A 20,098-nucleotide genomic window follows, 5' to 3' on the forward strand; every position below is an offset into this window, starting at 1 on the left:
TGGAAGATTTCATGGTTTATCCAAGATTACATCTGTAAGTATATGGTGGAGATAGGATTAAATGGTGATTTTTTTTATTATTTTATTTTTTTGAATGGTGATATTTAAATTTTGTTTTTCATAATTTCAGATTTACAGAAAAGTCCCAAGAATACTATAAAAAATTCCAGTATACCTAAATCCTGTAACTCACCAATTATACCAATTATTAACATTTCATCACATTTTTGCTTTTGTCTCCATGTATGTAAGACATACATTATTTTTTCTGAACTGTTTGAGAGTAATTTGCAGATGTCATGTCCCTTTACCCACAAATACTTCAGTGTGTATTTTCTAAAAACACGGATATTGGTTTACATAACCAGAAAATCAGAAACAAGAAAATCATCAAAATTTAACATTGATGGGCTTCCCTGGTGGCGCAGTGGTTGAGAATCCGCCTGCCAATGCAGGGGACACGGGTTCGAGCCCTGGTCTGGGAAAATCCCACATGCCACGGAGCAACTAGGCCCGTGAGCCACAATTACTGAGCCTGCGCATCTGGAGCCTGTGCTCCGCAACAAGAGAGGCCGCGATAGTGAGAGGCCCGCGCACCGCGAGGAAGAGTGGTCCCCACTTGCCACAACTAGAGGAAGCCCTAGCACAGAAACGAAGACCCAACACAGCCAAAAATAAATAAATAAACAAAGTAAACAATGCGTTAAAAAAAAAATTCTGTAAAAAAAAAAATTTAACATTGATTCAATACCATGTTTAAGATACACATTCTATTCAGATTTCACCAATTGTCCCAATAGTGTCCTTTATTTAATTTGTTTTCTGGTCTAGAATCCAATTCAGGATCATGCAGGGCATTTAATATTTATGTCTCTTTAGTCTCTAATCTGGAGCAGTTTCTCAGACTTTTATTTATTTATTTTTAATTTTTTTTTGAATTTTATTTATTTTTTATACAGCAGGTTCTTATTAGTTATCTATTTTATACATATTAGTGTATACATGTCAATTCCAATCTCCCAATTCATCCCACCACCCCCCCACCAGACTTTTAAATCTTTCATAACGTTGACACTTTTGAAGAGTACAGGCCATTTATTTTGTAGAATGTCCCTAATTTCCTCATAATTAGACTTAGATTATGCATTTTTGGCAACAATACCAGAGAAGTGATTTTGTTTCCTTCTTAGTACATCACATCAAGAGGCCCATGATGTCACTTTGTCTCATTATTTGTGGTATCCATCATGTTTCTCAACTGTGAAGTTACCTTTTTTTTTTCTTTTGTAATTAGTAAGCAATTTGTGGGGAGATACTTTAAAGTGATCTAAAATCCTGTTTCTCATCAAGTTTGGACCCACAGATTCTAGCGTCCATTTACGATTCTTGCCTAAATCAATCATTACTATCATGGGTGTGAAATGATGATTTTTTTTTTTTTTTTTTGACTGTGGGATCTTAGTTCCCCAACCAGGGATTGAACCCGGGGCCACGATAATGAAAGCACTGAGTCCTAACCACTGGACCGCCAGGGAATTCCCTGATTTTTCTAAATCAATCATTACATCTCCATTTATTTAGTTGGCATTCTGTTGTAAAGAAGAGCTTTTCCTTATCTCATTTTGTTTATTTGTTATCAGTATGGACTCAAAGGATTGATTCTTATTTTACAGAGTGGATCATAATTCAGTACTGTAATTATTTGTTTTAATTCTTAAATTGTTCAGATTTGGCCAGAGGGTGAGGCAGCCCCCTCTGGTTCCTTTGTGCATACTGGGTTTTCCCATCAGAGCTCATCCACCCTATATTGTGTTGCCTGTTCCTTGTCTACTAGACCAGATTTTTTTAAAAAAATAATTTATTTATTTATCTTTGGCTTCGTTGGGTCTTCGTTTCTGCACGTGGACTTTCTCTAATTGTGGCGAGCGGGGGCTGCTCTTCGTTGTGGTGCGCAGGCTTCTCATTGCAGTGGCTTCTCTTGTTGCGGAGCACAGGCTCTAGGCGTGTGGGCTTCAGTAGTTGTGGCACACGGGCTTAGTTGCTCTGTGGCATGTGGGATCTTCCTGGACCAGGGCTCGAACCCGTGTCCCCTGCACTGGCAGGCGGATTCTTACCCACCGAGCCACCAGGAAAGTCCCGACCAGAAATTTTGAGAGTAGTACCTGGTGCATAGGAGACCCTCAATAAATGTTGTTTTAACTATGGTGAAAACAACAGCTTTCTTTTAAAAAATTTACTGGGACTCTACCTTTAATGTCAATAATAATAACTTTTATGACAATTTACCTAATTATAAAAATAATACATGTTTGATGCATAAAACTTGGAAGTATAGAAAGTACAAAGAAAAAACAATAAAATAAAAATCACTCTTGTTATCAACCAGAGATAATAATTAATTACATTCTGATGTATATTATTCCAATCTTTTTCCTTATGAGTGTTTCATTTTTGTTTTATAAAAAATGTTATTGTAATGCATCCACCCTTTTATAGCCCTTTTTATTTTTTTTTTATTTTTATTTTTTTTCCTTTTATTTATTTTTTAGGCTATACTGTGTGGCATGAGGGATCTTAGTTCCCCAACCAGGGATCGAACCTATGCCCCCTGCATTGGGAGCACAGAGTCTTTTTTTTTTTTTTTTTTTTTTAATATTTTATGTATTTATTTATTTATTTATTTATTTATTTATTTATTTATTTATTTATTTATTTATTTATGGCTGTGTTGTGTCTTCGTTTCTGTGTGAGGGCTTTCTCCAGCTGTGGCAAGTGGGGGCCATTCTTCATCGTGGTGCGCGGGCCTCTCACTATCGCGGCCTCTCTTGTTGTGGAGCACAGGCTCCAGACGCGCAGGCTCAGTAATTGTGGCTCACGGGCCCAGTCGCTCCGTGGCATGTGGGATCTTCCTAGACCAGGGCGCGAACCCGTGTCCCCTGCATTGGCAGGCAGATTCTCAACCACTGCGCCACCAGGGAAGCCCGGGAGCACAGAGTCTTAAATACTGGAGTGCCAGGGAAGTAAGTCCCCTATAGCCCTTTTTGGTTGTTGTTGAATTTCATTTTATTTATTTATTTTTTGTACGGCAGGTTCTTATTAGTTATCTATTTTATACATATTAGTGTATATATGTCAATCCCAATCTCCCAGTTCATCACACCTCCACCCCCACCCCCATAGGCCTTTTAAAATTAGTGTATCATTTAAGAATGTTTATATCATGTAAATCATATCTCTGATAAGGGGTTAACATCGAGACTATATAAAGAACTCCCACAACTCATCAAAAAACCCAAACAACCCAGTTTAAAAATGGGCAAAGGACTTGAATAGACATTTCTCCAGAGAAGAAATACAAATGTCCAATAAGCACATGAAAAGATGTGCTTTTATATCATTAACATTAGAGAAATGCAAATAAAAACCACAATGAGATACTACCACATCCATTGGGACAGCTATTATAAAAATAAACAAAACACAGAAGATAGCAACTGTTGACTAGGATGTAGAGAAATTGGAATCCTTGTGAATAGCTGGTGGGAATGTAAAATGGTGCAGGCCCTCAAACCAAAAAATGTAGGGACTTCTCTGGTGGCACAGTGGTTAAGAATCCGTCTGCCAATGCACAGGACACAGGTTCAATCCCTGGCCCAGGAAGATCCCACATGCTGCAGAGCAACTAAGCCCATGAGCCACAACTGCTGAGCCCACTCACCACAACTCCTGAAGTCCGTGCACACTAGGGCCCACGTGCCGCAACTACTGAGCCCGCATGCTGCAACTACTAAAACCTGCATGCCTAGAGTCCGTGCTCCGCAACAAGAGAAGCCACCGCAATGAGAAGCCTGTGCACCGCAACGAAGAGTAGGCCTCCACTCAGTGCAACTAGAGGAAGCCCGTGCACAGCAGTGAAGACCCAATGCAGCCAAAATAAATAAATAAAATTGAAAAAAAAAATGTAGAATTACCGTATGATCTAGCCATCTCATTTCTCAGTATATAACCGAAAGAAGTGAAATCAGAGATTTGAACATACATCTTCATACCCATGTTCGACAGCCTTATTCACAATATCTAAAAGTGGAAACAACCCATCAGTTGACAAGTCCATCAGTGGATGAAGGTGGTATATACATACAGTGGAATATTATTTAACCTTAAATTGTTCTGATGCATGCTACAACATGGATGAACCTTGAAAATATTATGCTAAGTGAAATAAGCCAGACACAAAAGGACAAATTTTGTACAATTCCACTTGTATATCTAGAATAGCCAAATTTATAGAGACATAAAGAACAGTGGTTGCCAAGGGTAGAGGAGGAGGGAATGGGGACTTATTATTTAATGGGTACAGAATTTCCGTTTGGGCTGCTGAGGTTCTGGAGATAGATAGTGGTGTTGGCTGCACAATGTAAGTGTACTTAATGCCACTGACCTGTACACTTAAAAATGGTTAAAATAGTACGTTTTATGTTATGTTCATTTTACCACAATTTCTAAAATGTTTATGTCAGTAATATCCAAACTTTGCTGCACATTGGAATCCCCTGGGGATCTTTAAAAAGTACTAATGCCTGGATCCCACCCCCAGTCATTCTGATTCTGGTGTGGGGTATGGCCTGGGTGTTGGGATTTTTAAAACCCCCCTGGATGATTCTAATGTGCGGCACAGTTTTGCTCCTTGTCTGATGTTCTTCCCACAATACAAGAGGGGTGGGCACCAAACCTCCCTCAGCTGGTGCAGTTAGGGTGGGAAGCAGGGCCTGAACCATTCTCCCTGACCCTCCCTCTTGACTCCAGGCCTCAGCTCAGTCAGGCCCACTGAAACTAAGGAGGGTCGCAGTGTTCGCCTCCTCTCATCTATCATAGCACTTATTACAGTTTTATTTATTTACTTGTTCGCATTTTGGGGAATCTGTATCTTCCACTAAATTCCATGTAAGTTCCACAAGGGAGGAACAGTGTCTTTTCACAGTTTATTCCTAGCACTTCCAGTAGCACCTGGCACATAATAAATGCTAAGTTAGTGTTCGTGGAATTCATAGATATTGTTGTTCTTCTCTTCCATTGCCTCCCTCTCCCGGGCTCCTGGATTACTCTAGAAAGGGATCATTAGACCATTGTTCCGGCATCTTCTAACTCTGTGTCATTTTTTATTGTTTTTGCAGAATTTTTGGCACTTTCCTAGCCCCCGCCTTCTCTTCAGGGGCTTGTTAATTCATTCGTTCGTTCACTTATTCAACAATATTTATTGAGTATCCACTGTGTCCCAGGCACCGCAAAGGTACTACAGGCCCTTGGGAGCAAAGCGACAACTCCCAGGGAACATAAAGTCTGGTGGGGAGACAATTGAATAATCACATAAACATAATAAACATAGTAATGCTATGAAAGATGGGATAGGAGAACCCAACCTAATGGTGGGTGGAGGTCAGAGAAGGCTTCCCTGGGGAAGCTGGCTTAACTATGCAAATAGAATGGAGTGGGCGTGGGGGCAGTCTTCAGAGCAGCCTGGGCTTAAGGAATAGTCTGTGCAAAGGCGCTGAGGCAAGAGGAAACACAGGACATTAGAAGACACATGGTGAGAGCCAGAGGGGCAGTTAGGGGAGAGACCCAGGGCTGTCTTTGAAGGTCACCTCAAAGATTTTGGTCTTTCCCCTAAGAGCAAGGCAAAGATCCTTAGAAGGAATATATATATTGGAGAAGACACAAGTGAATGAGGATGAGCACTCCCGCTCTTTTCCCTCCGTTACCCCACGGTACCACTCTTGCCCCCTCCGGCAGGGTTCTTCCACTTCTGCTCTCTCCTCCTAGAGACCCTTTTGCCTATTTTCCACTCCCCTTGCCCCCAGCACCCTGTCCTTGGGTCTCACCCTGGTGGCCCTCTGTCTTTTCCTGGTCAGAGCCTCTCTTTCCCCCAGCGCTTCCCCTTGCCCTGCTGGTCCCCACGTGGTGCACCAGCCTCGGCCACACCCCCACCCCAGGCCCCTGCTTGGGTGGCCTGCTCTGGAGGGTGCAAAACCCACAGCCCAGGTGTGAGTCTGAGAACCCTGACTCTTGGATTCTTTTTTATTTTTAATTAATTAATTAATTTACGGCTGTGTTGGGTCTTCGTTGCTGCGCACGGGCTTTCTCTAGTTGTGTCGAGCGGGGGCTACTCTTCATTGTGGTGCTCGGGCTTCTCATTGCGGTGGTTTCTCTTGTTACGGAGCACGGGCTCTAGGCGCGTGGGCTTCAGTAGTTGTGGCTCGCGGGCTCAGTAGTTGTGGCTCACGGGCTCAGTAGTTGTGGCTCACGGGCTTAGTGGCTCCGCGGCATGTGGGATCCTCCCGGACCAGGGCTCGAACCCGTGTCCCCTGCATTGGCAGGCAGATTCTTAACCACTGCGCCACCTGGGATGTCCCTGACTCTTGGATTCTTATCTCATCCACCCCTTCCTGCCTCCTGGGAAACGCAACTTTGGGGCTCCAGGGCAGAGAGAGGACTGAGAGCAGCTGCAGCCTGGACATAGATTCTATAGGTTCACCCCAAAGTGGAGCCCGCTGAAGAGAAACACACACAGCAACATGGCATCAGGTTTTATTGTAGGGACTAAATTCACTGAGGGAAGGAAAAATTCCTGTCTGTCATGGGTAGGGATTGGTTAAAGAGGTGAAATGGGATGAAAACCAATTCTGACATGAGTGGGATGAGGGGAATAATAGGGAGTGTTGGGTCAAGGTGAGGCCTTAGGGGACAAGGAGGGGGACAGAGGGAGGAAAGGGCTGCAGTGGAGAGGGGGCAAGGAGGGGAGGTGATGGCACCAGAGGAGCCAGAGCCTGGCGACTGTGGCCTGGGCGCAGGCAGTCTTTTCAGCAGAGGAGACAGGAGCAAAGGCAGAGCCCTGAGCTGGGGAAATGGACGATGCCTTGGACTTCCTGGAGGAGCCTGCTGCCCGGTGCTGTCTTCCTCACTTTTGGGCGCCCAGTGCCAGGGCGATGATGAAGCCCAGAACCAGCAGGAACATGGCTACAGAGAGCAGCACCGTGATGACCACCATGCCCCCCGTCCGGGCCATTCCCAGCCCAATAGATTCTGCCTTCCTTCCTGTCAGAAGAGAGGAGGGAGGCCGTTGTGGTCAGGAGGGGCCCCCATCCTTCGCAAGGCTCCCAGCCTAGCCCCTCATCCATTCATCCAACCAGCCATCCCTTCACCCATTTATTCACCCAACCAACCAACGACTTGTTGGAGGGATCCAGACATCCATCAGAAGAACACTTACGAAGCATCTCCTGTGTCAGGCACTGAGGATACAGAAATCAATCGGACACAATCACTACCCACAAAGTTTAGCGGTGTGGGCAGATGAGTCAATAGCCACTTAAAATGCCAAGGGCTCAGTGTGAAGATAGAGGTAAGCAAAGGAGCTAAGTAAGCACAGGGAGGGGCAGCTGCGGGATGGGGTGGGAGGGGCCTGGAAAGGCTCTGGGGCCCTGAGATGTTACTTACGAGGAAGTGTGGACATTGGGACCTCTCTACTGGACTCAGTGGATGCCCCCTTCGTCACTAGGTAGGAAATGCTTTTGTGGTGAGATTTGGGAGAGGAGAGAATCCTCAGTGAGTATCTGGGACTTAGGGTAAGAAGGAGCCCAGGCCTCCCCCTTCACAGCTATGCCTCCTGTTGTGCCCAGGAGAGGTGCATTCTTGCACCCCTTTAGCTGTGCCCTCACTCTCCCCCATGCTGACCACCTCCCACAACCAACACCAAAGTCAGGACCCAGCTTCTCTTCCTGTAGGCCCTCCCACAGATGCCCCAGGCCAGGGTCCGGTACTTACTAGTATTTGGTTCCTGGTACTAGGTTTGTCATCTGGTATGCACTGAGCCGGGTGACCGTGAAGCCAGACCCACTGTCCACCACACTCACCAGCTCCCTGCGTCCGCGGCATGGAGGCACCACGAAGCTAGATTTCACCACTGGGCAGGAAATTGGGGGTGTGAGGCAGGGTCAAGTTTCTGGAGACCCCAAGGAGAAGGGCAGGATTTAGAGTATGGATGGCCCAAGAAGGGGGTCAATAGGAAGGGGTGAGTGGGAGGAGGGATGCCGGGTGTCCTGGGAAGGGATCTCTGGAGACTAGGGGATGCCTGGGAGGGGGTAGCAGACCTTTGCTGTCATTGGCTCTCCGGACTATCAGTGTGGCATTGCCCCCTGTGAGGTGACAGGGGGGCAGGGCAACTAGCAGGCTTTCCGTCAGTGCTGGGGACAGCAGACCAGAGAGGCTTGAGATGTTGAAGTCGGCTGGGGGGCCAGGAGGGAATACAGGGGAGGATCAATCCCCCTCTCATCAACAGATCTGCCCCCCACCCCTGGGGGTCCTCTCTAAGGATGAAGAGTCCCATTCTGCAGTCCGTTTGCAGAACACGAGTCTTTGCCTGTGCAACCACCAGGTGGCAGGCTTGAGCTGCAGAAGCTACGTACTCCACCAAGCCGCTAGACCCTGGGTGCCAGAAGGGGGCAGAGCCCAACCCCACCCATATCCATAGCCTTGGACTCTTCCCCGCACCTCCCTGCCTCCTGGATCTGGGACCAGGAGTGTGCCCTGGGCCCCAGGGACTGATGCCTGGTCACTGCCATCTCCAGTCCCCCAACCCCAACTGGCCAGACCAGCCCCTCTTTGAGAGCCCTGGAAGGCACAGTCCCTCCTCTAGAGACCCCTGAGCCCCTCCCCACCCCGGCCAGAGATGGCAGAAACCTGCAGCCCCGGGGGCCAGGACAGCCAGCAGAATCAGGATCAAGGACAAGGTCCGGACAGGCAGTGGAGACGCCATAGCTGGGAGCTGGGGTGGGTGCTGGCAGGCTGTGGCTTCCTAAGGAAAGTGAGGGCCTGCCCTGGGGGCGTCTGATTTTGTCCTGGGGGTGGGAGGGGCTAGAGGGGAATCCTGTCCAACCTGCCCCTTGGGCCCTACAGCCTCAGGGGAGGCCCCCAGACAGGTTTTTCAGGATGGGGAGCTAGCCCTCAGGCCAAGAAGGGGGAGGCTCTGGCTGGATCTTGGTGGCTTAGTCACCTGCAGAGGGGCAGGGTAACTAAGGTGGGGGGAGGAAAACCCCCTTCTTCTGGGGCACCCACGTGTAAGGGCATGAGTGTTCCTGCCTGCACGTGCATCTGGAGCCCGGCCTGTAGAGGACCGTTCCCCTCAGGTGGTGCGGGGCTCTTCCTAGGAGGGCGGCAAGTTCTGAGTTTGCCCTGGTGTGCAGGGAGAGGAGAATAACCCTGAGGGGCTCCTGAAAGGGCCTTGGTTGGGCAGGAATGGGAGAGAAGCCGAAAGAAACAGGTAGTAGGGGGTGGGGGCAGCAGAGCCAGGGGTTCCAGTTCTTGGCATCCACTGAGGCCCAGGCCCTGAGCTCTGGGAGAGGCAGAGGGGTGTGGGTGCCCGGGAGTGCACAGTGCTTCCCATTCTTCTCGAGAGTGGGACCAAGGATGCCGGGGAGGACTTCCAGTGTTCGGAGAGGTGGGCACTGACCCACCCAGTGGGGGTGGAGGTGGGAACAGTCAGCCTTGGTCAGCAACCTTTGTGAACTGTTTGAGAATAAAGAAGAGAGAGAGGGGCTTCCCTGGTGGTGCAGTGGTTAAGAATCCGCCTGCCAACGCAGGGGACACACGTTCGAGCCCTGGTCCGGGAAGATCCCGCATGCCGCAGAGCCACTAAGCCCGTGCGCCACAACTACTGAGCCTGCGCTCTAGAGCCCGCGAGCCACAACTACTGAGCCCGCGTCCCCACAACTACTGAAGCCTGCATGCCTAGAGCCCGTGCTCTGCAACAAGAGAAGCCACCGCACTGAGAAGCCCGTGCACCACAACAAAGAGTAGACCCTGCTCACCACCACTAGAGAAAGCCCCCACTCAGCAACGAAGACCCGATGCAGCCAAAAATGAATAAAATAAATAAATTAAAAATAAATAAATAAATAAATAAGAAGAGAGAGAGACCTGGTAGGAGACAATGAAAAAGAGACACAACTTCTCTGATGGCACCATCCGTGTTAGACCATCAGTGTTAGAGAGACGTGAAGGAGGAGTTGTGAGTGGAGAGAAGACAAGAGGAGAAAGCACCTACCCTGAGCCCCAGGCAGGGTCTTTGCTTGCTCCACACTTACCCTCACAGCCATCCTGGGTGGTAGATGTCATTGGCTCCCTTTTGTGGATGTGGAAACTGAGACTCAGCACTAGAGCCACTTGTGGAACATGGAATACTTTGTCAGGAGAGGTCATAGACCTCCTCAGAGAGAGTTATGTGTGTCTCTCTGCTCCAGGAGCCACTCTAGCCTCCCCAGTCCTGGAAGAGGGCCGGGGTCCTGATAGGGAAGTAAGGGTCTGGTGGGGTTGTGTCCTTACCCCCATGGTGGGAAGGTAGGCTCAAGGTCTGGGGTGTGAGCAGGCGGTGACAATAAAGATAGGACTCAGGGGCCCAAGCAGAGTAGGAGGGCCTCAGACCAGCGCTTCTCCAAATTTAATGTGCGTATGAATCAGCGGGGATCTTGTTAAGATGCAGTTTCTGATTCAGTGGGTCTGAGGTGAAGCCTGAAATTCTGCATTTCTAACGAGCTTCCAGGTAACGTTGATTGATGCTAGTCTGGGAGGCCCACACTTTGAGTCGCCAGATGCTCTGTATTGCCTCCCCCCTCCCACACACACACTCTGGATCCTGTGATGGAGATCAGGGGCAGGTGTTTTTCCCCAGTCTCCCAGGACAGGCTGCCTTTGGGTGAAGAACTGAATCCCGTTTTCCCTGCACCTTGGCTTTTGTCCCCTTTTAGATCAGCTCTTATCATCGTTCTACAAACTGAAAGAGGATCTTTTGCACATTGAGAACTTTGGAGAGCGGGAACAGACTAAATGGTGGAATTCCAGGGATGAGGGATCTTCTTAGTACTCTTCAATCCCATCACCAACTGGGAGGATGTTTACACTTGGGCTTGGGAGGTATCTCTTCCCATTTCAGTCACAAACCAGGAGCAGAAAGAAGAGGTTGGGTTTATTGCAGAGTGGATCGTGTTGGGTCCACTCCTAAGCCCCCATCCCCATCTGAAATTATGAGGGGGATGGAGTCGGGTAGGGGAGGGCAGAGCCCTGACCAGATTTTAAAAGGATAAGAGGGGCCTGTGCCTTTAAACCCTCCTTTCTCCCTCCAATCCCCGCCCCCCTTCCCCACCCCTGGCCCTCCCCAGGTTTCTGGAGGAGCTGAGAGTTGCGTCTTCTCCCTGCCCGGCCGAGCTGCTCACTGGCTGCTCTGGAGGCTGTGCTTTGCGGTCTCCATGGAAACCATTAGTTGCTAAGCAACTGGAGCATCATCTGTGCTGAGCTCTCGCATCTAATTATCCCATCATAGCAGCCGAGAAGGGTTTGGGGAGCTGAGAGAAGGGGGAGGACAAGCGCAGGAGCAAGAGGATAACTCTGTTAGCAGAGCAGATTCATTGACAACGCTGAAGTCATTTAAAGCCACAGCACTCTCTTCCCCTGGAGGATTTCCTCATGGCTTGGAAAAAGGGAACCAGGGCCACAAATGCCTGGAGTCTCTCTCTTGGACGCACTCTTTCTAGGCTGTCTCCCCCTTGGATTCTTGATTCTCAACTCACTCAAGTTCCCTCCCCTGCCTCCTTCCTTCCAAATCCCCTAGTCAAGACAACAAACATTTATTAAATACCAGTTATGTCCCTGGAACTGTGCTAGGCACCAGGGATATGAAGGTAAGATAAAATTTTGCCCTCAAGGAGCTCCTGATCTCTCTATTCTGCCACAAAGATTAGCTCCTAAAACAGACCTACTCTTTCTAAACTGTGGTTCTTCCTTTCTTCCTTCCTTCCTTCCTTCTTTCTTTTTAAATTGAACTATGGTAGTTTTGCAACCAAAAGAGCTCAGATCAGAACTCAGGTCTGTCTGATATACTTAATGGTTCTCCTTTCCTAATGCCACTCTTCTGCTTCCCAGTCAATTAGAAGAACATGTCCCCTTGGTTCCATGGGCATGTCAACCTCTGATGGGGACTACTGTCCTCCTGTTGAGGAGTGATACCATATGACTTCAGGTGAGTTACTTTGAACCTCAATTTTCTCACCTGTAAAAAATGGGAAGACTCATTCCTTCCCATCTATCTAGTAAGATATGACAGGTGTACATATGCTTTAAAATAAAGGTGCAGAAGGAATGTAGATATCACGGTCAGAATCTGTAGGAGCAGACTGGGGGAAACCCTGGCGACTTGGACCTGGGGGTAAGATGCAGTGCTCACCAAATGTTGTTCTGATGGGAAATGTCAGAGCCTCTATCCTTGAGGTACTAGGCTGGAAAAAGCTGTGAGTAAGAAAATCTCAGTTGTTCAGTGATGGAAGACAACTGGATGCTTCTTTATTTTTTTCTAATGTTGCCTATGATACAACCACTTGCCTCAAATCTTCCAGCTTTCTGACCTTGGCCAAGTTACCTACCTAAGTACTCTGAGCTGCAGTTTCCTCTTCTGTAGAAAGGGTATAAAGTCTGTCTCACCAGGATACTATGACTATCGCTCAAGCTAATTTATTTAAGAGTGCCTAGCACAGTATCTAGTTCAATTAATATTAATTTAAGTAATTTATCTTATCCTCTCCTTTTTATTAACCCTTGGTGCAGATGAAGACTAGAGGCTCAGAGGCAATAAATAATGTTCCCAAGGTCACAGAGTGAGCAAGAAATGAAGTGGGTTAGAATTCAGAACGTGTTTTCCAACCATGTCATTGAAGCAAAGGGAGATGGTTGGGCAGGAAAGGTAGTCTGAGAGGGGAGAGTGACTGAGAGGTGGACAAGCTGTTCCTTGGATATCACAAATGCCACAGGGGTACTAGGCACGCAGGAACTGCCTGCTCACACACTTATTCATTCAGTAAACATTTGTTGAACAACTCCTCTATGGTGGGTACTATGCTAGGTGATGAGATACAGAGATGACAAGACACAATTCCTGTTCTCAAGTTGCTGAATTTTGGAGAGTTGCAGAGTTAGCCTTACTAAGTGGGATATTCTAAAAAGAGGGAACAACACATGAAAAGGCTCAGAGAAGTGAATTATCCTGACACCTCCTGGGAACTGTGAACCATACATCTTGGCTAGAAAGAAGTATTAAAGGATGGACATGGTGAGAGCTCTAGCTACTGGTTGGGTCACCAATGGCTTTGTATGCTATGCTAAGGAGCTTGGTTTTTATGCTGAAGAAAACAGAAAGCCTTTGAGGTGTTTTACTTGCTTAAAGATCATTCTAGAAACAGTGTGGAGAATGCATTGGCAGTGGGTAAAAGATCGGTACGTTGTGTCAGCATTGGTCTATGTGGCCAATAGAATACGACAGAAGTGATGGTAGGTCACTTCTGAGAGTAGGTCCTAAAAGGCATTGCACCTTCCTCCTTGCTCTCATGGATTGCTCACCCTGGAGGACATGGGAGCACCTCCATAGGGAGGTCCACGTGGCAAGGGATTGAGGCCTCCTGCCAAGACCCAGAGAGGAACTGAGGCCTCCAACCGACAGCCATGTGAATGAGCGAGCTTGGAGACAGAGCCTCCAGCTCCAGTCAGTCCTTCAGATGACAGTGGCCCAGGTTGGCATCTTCTCTGCAACTTCATGAGACACCCAGCTAAGTCTTTCCCAGATTCCTGATTCTCAGAATAAATGTTTGCTTTTATAAGCCACTAAATTTGGGGATAAGCTGTTATGCAGTAATAGATAACTAATACCAATATCTTGGGCAAGTCAGATGAAAATGACATTTTCATAATTGAGTATATGAGTCTGGAGCACAGCGGGGAGGTCTGGGATGAAGAGAGGGAAGGCAGGCGATGGTTAAAATCATAAATGTAGAAAAGAGTCCTTGAAGAGAGTAGTGGAAGGGAAGGACAAGACAACCAAGGGCAGGATGCTAGGAAACACAGTGTCTAGAGGACAGATGGAGGGTGAGGAGCTGATGAAGGAGGAATGAGCATTAGGAGGAGAACCAGTAGAAAGTGGATGGAGGGTTTTGCAAAGGAGGTGTCAAACGGGATGAAGGTCAGGATTGAAGGCAAGGACTGAAAAATATCCCTGAGCCTAGCATCTTGAGGGGTGTGTGTGTCCTTCAGAGCAGGTTCCTGCAGGTGAGGGGGGCAGAAGCCAGACTGCGAGAGTCCAGGGATAAGTGGGAGGAGGGAGAGTTAGAACTGTGTAGACTGCTCTTTGAGGAAGCTTGGCTGGGAAGGGAAGGAGACATAACTGGAGGGAATTGGGGGTACAGAAAAGTCTCATCTGTTTTGTTTTTAAAGTTGAAGATACAGGAGAGAGGGAGGTATAATTTACTGGGAGGCTCCTGGAGGAGGGAGAAGATGGGACTCACATCAGAGTGGAGACATTAGCCTTTGGCTGTAGGAATGACACTTTCCAGCAGAGAGAAGAATGGGGGCAATGTTGCAGAGAAATTGTATACCTTTGGGGGGGTTGTGTTGGGAAAGGTTGGGGGATGAGAGAAGTAAGTTAAGGGAGCTCCCTCCTGAATGTCTCTGCTTTCCCTGGGAAGTCGGAAACTCAGGGGGGAGAAGGGTTTGGGGCCTAGGTGTTGTGGGGAGAGGAAGGCACAACTACAAACAGCCCTGAGGAAGGCTGTGTTTGGAGGTGACAGCCCAGCTCAGCGTGGGGACCACTGGTCTTCAGGGACACGGACTGTATTAGTTAGGGTTCTCCAGAGAAACAGAACCAACAGGATGTGTATATATAGACAGATTTATTTTAAGGAATTGGCTCATGCAAATGTGGAGGCTTGGCAAATCCAAAATCTGATGGGGGGAGGCCGGCAGGCTGGAGACTCAGGAAAAGAGTTGCAGTTTTTGAGTCCAAAGGCAGTCTGTTGGCAGAATTCCTTCCTTCTCATGCGAAGAGGGTGGAGGTCATCTTTGTTAGGGCCTTCAACTGATTGGATGAGACCCACCCATATTATGGGGTAATCTGCTTTACTCAAAATCTGCTGATTTAAATGTTAATCTCATCCAAAAAACACCTTCACAGAAACATCCAGAATAAAGTTTGACCAGATATCTGGACAACATGGCCCAGTCAGGTTGACACAAAATTAATCATCCTACTGACCTTGACATTTTGGGAACTTTTCCAATTACTCAACAGCTAGAGCATAGAAATGATAAAACTGTCACATTGTACTCACTCAGTGTTAGGGTTTCCTAAGTATGGAAAGATGAGGGTATTGACAAGATTCAAGGGGTGGAGAATAAGATCTAGGCTAGTTTTGAGAAGGAATGATAGATGTGACAGGAAAGAGGACTGAGCGAGGGGGTGTTCAATGAGGTCAAGGTAGAACAAAGGTGTGGGAGAGGTGGAGGAGCAGGAGTGGGGGCCATCTAGGTGGCTGCTAAGGAGACAAAGCCAAGATCCTCACTGCAGCTGGATGGGATCAAAATGTTGCTGGGAATTCCCTGGCGGTCCAGTGGTTAGGACTTGGCACTTTCACTGCGGAGGGCCTGGGTTCATTCCCTGGTCGGGGAACTAAGATCCCACAAGCCTCGCAGTGTAGCCAAAAAAAAAAAAAAAAAGTTGTGAGGCCGGCAGGAGCTGAAGACCCCGCTGTCTCCAGGGTCCAGGCAGATAAAAAAGTAGTAAAACAAGGTGAGTGAGACTGGGGCCAACTAGAAAGAGTGTAGCAGCACGAGTTCCATCTACCGGGCCACCCCATGCAGCTCTGGAAGAGCTGCCCTGTGGAAGGTGGGGACCTAGTATGGCCACGCCTCCTCGCTTTTTCAAGAGAAGCCAAAAAATCTGAATTTTTTTGTAAAATGATCTTATTTTCAAATTTTAAACTAAATATATATTAGGAAAATGCACTCTGTGAGCCAAACAACATACACCTTCGAGGCCAGCTTTGCCCTCGGATCCCCAGGTTGTGTCATCTGGGACACAGGGTGTTGGAAGGATATTTGAGGCTGAGGGCGTAGAGGCTGGAGGGTGTGGAAGCAGCAAGGGGTTCAGCACGGCCAGTGGGCAGGACCCTGGGCAGGAGGGTTTGCAGTGGAAGGGGTGGGGTGCAGAAGTGAAGGAGCAATCGCCCTGTGATTTCCACAGACAGGAGGAGTCTCCAACAGGGTTTGAGTAGGGAAGTCGCATAATTCAATCTAGTTGTAGAACAATTACTGAAAGAGTAGGTGGAGGCTTGATTGCTGGGTAATTAAGCCTCTCCTTAGGCTGAAGGAGAGCTAATCCATACAAGAAATAATGATGGCCCGAATTAATTTATTCAATAAATGTTTATTAAATGCCTTTCCATCAGTCACTGTGCTAAGTGCTGGACATTCAGAGGTGAACGAGACATTGTTCTCCCTGAAATTATGGTCCAGTGGGAGATACTGAAGAGGCCACTACTCATTGCATCAGGATTTTAGTAGAAGATGTAATAATAACAGCTGTTATTTACTGAGTGCTTACAACATGCCAGGCGCTGTGCTAAATCCTTTATGTATATTTTCTTGCTTGATCCTCATGACAACCTCTGTGATGTGAGTACTGTTATTATTGTCCTCATTTTATTAATGAGGAAACTAAGATCAGACTCGCCAAAGAGGCTCCTCACAGAAGGGGCAACTTACATGGGCTTGGGTAGTCCTGAAGGGCTTCCTGGAGGAAGTGGTGAATAAGTGAAGACCTGAAGTTTGAGTAGGAGTTAGCAGGATGAAGGTGGGGGGTGGGGTGGGGGGGTGGAGAGGGGAAATAGTTCTAGGCTATAAGGGACCAAGATTAGAGAATGGGCCCATCGGAAGGTTAGAGTGGATTTTGAGGGAGCCACTGGAGAAGTAGCTGGGACAAGATGAAAAGTATTGTACGCCCCTTTAAGCATTTTAATTTTTATCCTAAGGCTAAAAGGAAGCCCTTGAAGGGTTTTATTTATTTATTTATTTATTTATTTTTAAAGGGGAACTTGGATTCATAGGTCCTTCTTAGCTTTGAAATTTATTGATTCTTTTTTAACAAGTCAATTCAGCCAACATTCATTTAATACCTTTTATTTTATTTTATTTTATTTTTTTAAATTTATTTTTTATTTATTTGTTTATGGCTGTGTTGGGTGTTCGTTTCTGTGCGAGGGCTTTCTCTAGTTGTGGCAAGCGGGGGGTGGGGGGGCCACTCTTCATCGCGGTGCGCGGGCCTCTCACTGTCGCGGCCTCTCTTGTTGCGGAGCACAGGCTCCAGATGCGCAGGCTCAGCAATTGTGGCTCACGGGCCCAGTTGCTCCGTGGCATGTGGGATCTTCCCAGACCAGGGCTCGAACCGGTGTCCCCTGCATTGGAAGGCAGATTCTCAACCACTGCGCCACCAGGGAAGCCCCCTTGAAGGGTTTTAAACTGGAGAGTGTCATGATCAAATTTGTATCTTATAAAGATGGTTTTTGCTGCAATGCAGAGATTGTGCTGGGTGAACAGCTGGGAGATATTTTGGATGTCTCTGACATGCTGTTGAGATAAGATTCCAGGCAAAAGATGATAGAAGAGGAGATTTGGGGGTGATGGTTTGGCTGGGAGGGCTGTGGAGGGGGCTGGAGAGCAGAGTTAAGGGTGCCTCCCAGGTCCTGGCTGGGGCAGCTGGATGGATGATGGCACTGTCACTAGCTGGGCATGAGTGGGGGTGGGAGGAGCAGATTTGTGGGAAGGTGATGGAGATCACTGAACTTGCTGAGTTGAGGTGCCTGGAGGACACCCAGGTGGAGGTGTATGGAAGGTGGTCGGATGCCTGATCTGGAGCTCAGGAAGGTTGTCAGCTAGGTGTGACAACTGCAGCCTTGGAGAGAAGTACAAGCCAAGTAAGAAGACAAGGTCAAGGACAGAGCCTGGGGAACAGCAACACTATGGGCAGAGGAAAAGAGGAGCCTGCAAAGGAGAATGAGAATCTTCCCTAAAAGAAAAAAGAAGCGCCAGGAGGGAGTGGTGTCCCAGGTACCCAAAGAAGAATACTTCCAGTTTGTTCCCTAGCAAACTGGTGCTCAGGGAATAAAGAGCCATGAAGCGTACTCCTTGGATGTGGCAAGTAGGAGTCATGGAGATTGCTTCAGACTAGGGGAACAGGTGACTGAGCGGGACTGGGCTGGCAAGAGGGTGTTGAAGGCCTGCAGGTCCTGGTGGAGTTGGGCCTGGGATTCGGTGAAAGGGTGGGAGACCGGACAGCCTGGGAAGGGCAGGTGTGAAGGCGGAGAACAAGGAAGAGGCTCTTCTTCTCACCCCCGGCAGTTCCTTAGACCCTCTTGGATCCGGAACCTATGACGGGAACAGGGAAGGAGGGTCAGGAGGGGTGTCCTGGATATTGGTGGCATGTGGAGGAGATGGTGTGAACTGAAGCGGTAGAAGTGAGCTGATCTGGATCAGCCTTCGCTTCAGGCCTGAGGAGGAAGGAGCTCTATCCTCCAATCCCTCTCTACAGGGGTGTGGGGCAGGGACCTGGGATCTCCAGCTTGATGACAAGGGATGTTTTGCCCCTCTTGGGGCCAGCCATGTCTTACACACACATGGACTTCCTGGTTAGGGAGTGGCTCAAGCCAGTCCCCAGAGAGAACGGGGAGCTGTTTCAAAGTAACCAGGTAGCCACTAGGAGGAACAGCAAGGTATGATGGAAGGGCACCAGCATCCTCTCGAATCTCATTGCACCCTCGTGGCAGGGAGGGGTGGTCTTGGCATAACTGCCCAGGCCATAACCTCAGTCTCTGCCTTCTCCCACCTCCCCAGGTCCTGTTTAATAGACGCATCAGATATGGTGCGCTTTGCAAAACTGTTATTTGTATAGAAGCCTGAGGGAGGGGGAGGGAAGCCGCGCCCTCCTCTTCCCCCCTTCCAGCCACTTCACTTGAAGAGAAGAGACCTGCAGTTAAATACCAACCCCCAGTCCCTCTGGCTCACTAGCTCAGAGACTTGCAAACCGAGAGCTGCCGGTTCCCCAGCTTCCCACGTGGCCGCGCTGTTTCTCACTGCATCGCCGGAAATGGCCTGGCCTCTGAGCTTCCCCCACTCCCACGGTCCTCTCCACCTCAGCCCTTCCTCCCCACTCCCCCAGCCCTGAGCTCAGAGCACCCCTTCGCCTCCCACTTAGCCCAGAGTCTGGCCGCTGTGGCGTATTTGCCTCAAGTCTCCCCACCTCTCTGTATCTCTCAGAATAGAATGAGAGCCTCAAACTCAACCAGCCCCCGAAGCCCCCAGCCTGCCCTGTCCTGTTCCAAGGGCACAGGAAAAAGCCGGGGAATGGGACACAGGCTCTGCAAGGTAGGCAGAGGTCTAGGAGGAGAGGAAACAGCTTTGGAGCAGATGGGCCTGGCTGCACCCCACTCTGGCTGTTGCTCACCAGCTTGGGGCCTTGATCTCAGTTTCCCGCCTATCAATGGAGGCGATAAACCTACCTCTGAGGGCCGTGCTGAGGACGAAATGAAACAAGTCCTGGGGTGCCCAACACAGTGTTTGGCACATAGTAGGTGTTTAAAACAAGTTCCCTCCCCTGTCTTCACTTCGGGGCTCTGATGAAGAGGTAGAATGAAAGAAACTAGGGTCGACGGAGAGAGCTCTCCCAGAGTCAAGGAGGCACACTGGGGTGGCAGTACAGCTCTGCTTCACCCAGGGTGGGGGGAGGGGAGGGAGTGCCAGAGCCCTGGGCCCTCCAGTGCTTCTGTCCTCACTGCACTCCTTGGACTGGCCTCGGGAGACCCCTGGGAAAGGCATTCCTTGTGGGTGAAGGAGGTCTGGTGGGGAGGACCTGGGGTGGGGGCACTGCCTCTGGGTCTTGAGCAACACCCCTCCCCGCTCCCCCAACTCATAATCTGATTTATATTCCTACTCCCTCCTCTGGACCTGTCACCATGGCAACAGTTTTCTCAGTTGCACTTCATCAGTTTCTCAGCAAATCTTTTTTTCTTCCCTGTCCTTCCGTCTCTCTTTTTCTCCTCTATCCGTCTGCCTTTCTCCATACCCATGGTGCTCACCTTTCCCACTAAACTTCTCTGTTTCTCTCTTGCGCTCCCTTTGTCCCTGCCTGCTTCTGTTCAAAGCTCTCTTTCTACACCTTCCCCCCTCATCTCTCCTTTCT

General features: G+C 48.6%; 1 protein-coding gene and 1 long non-coding RNA gene across 2 annotated transcripts in view; one reads left to right on the plus strand and one right to left on the minus strand.

Moving 5' to 3' along the window:
* Positions 1 to 20,098, plus strand: part of LOC137771227 (uncharacterized) — a 47,372-nt gene that overhangs the window by 17,597 nt on the left and 9,677 nt on the right. The window lies entirely within an intron of this gene.
* UPK2 (uroplakin 2) lies at positions 6,956 to 8,812 on the minus strand. Its single transcript, XM_068556412.1, has 5 exons — positions 8,737 to 8,812; positions 8,148 to 8,282; positions 7,822 to 7,960; positions 7,495 to 7,565; positions 6,956 to 7,092 (listed from the first exon to the last, which is right to left on the minus strand). The coding sequence occupies exons 1-5, from the start codon at positions 8,810 to 8,812 to the stop codon at positions 6,956 to 6,958; spliced, it is 558 nt and encodes a 185-aa protein (XP_068412513.1).

This window comes from Eschrichtius robustus, chromosome 11 (genome assembly GCF_028021215.1).
Source record: "Eschrichtius robustus isolate mEscRob2 chromosome 11, mEscRob2.pri, whole genome shotgun sequence".
Lineage (NCBI taxonomy): Eukaryota > Metazoa > Chordata > Mammalia > Artiodactyla > Eschrichtiidae > Eschrichtius > Eschrichtius robustus.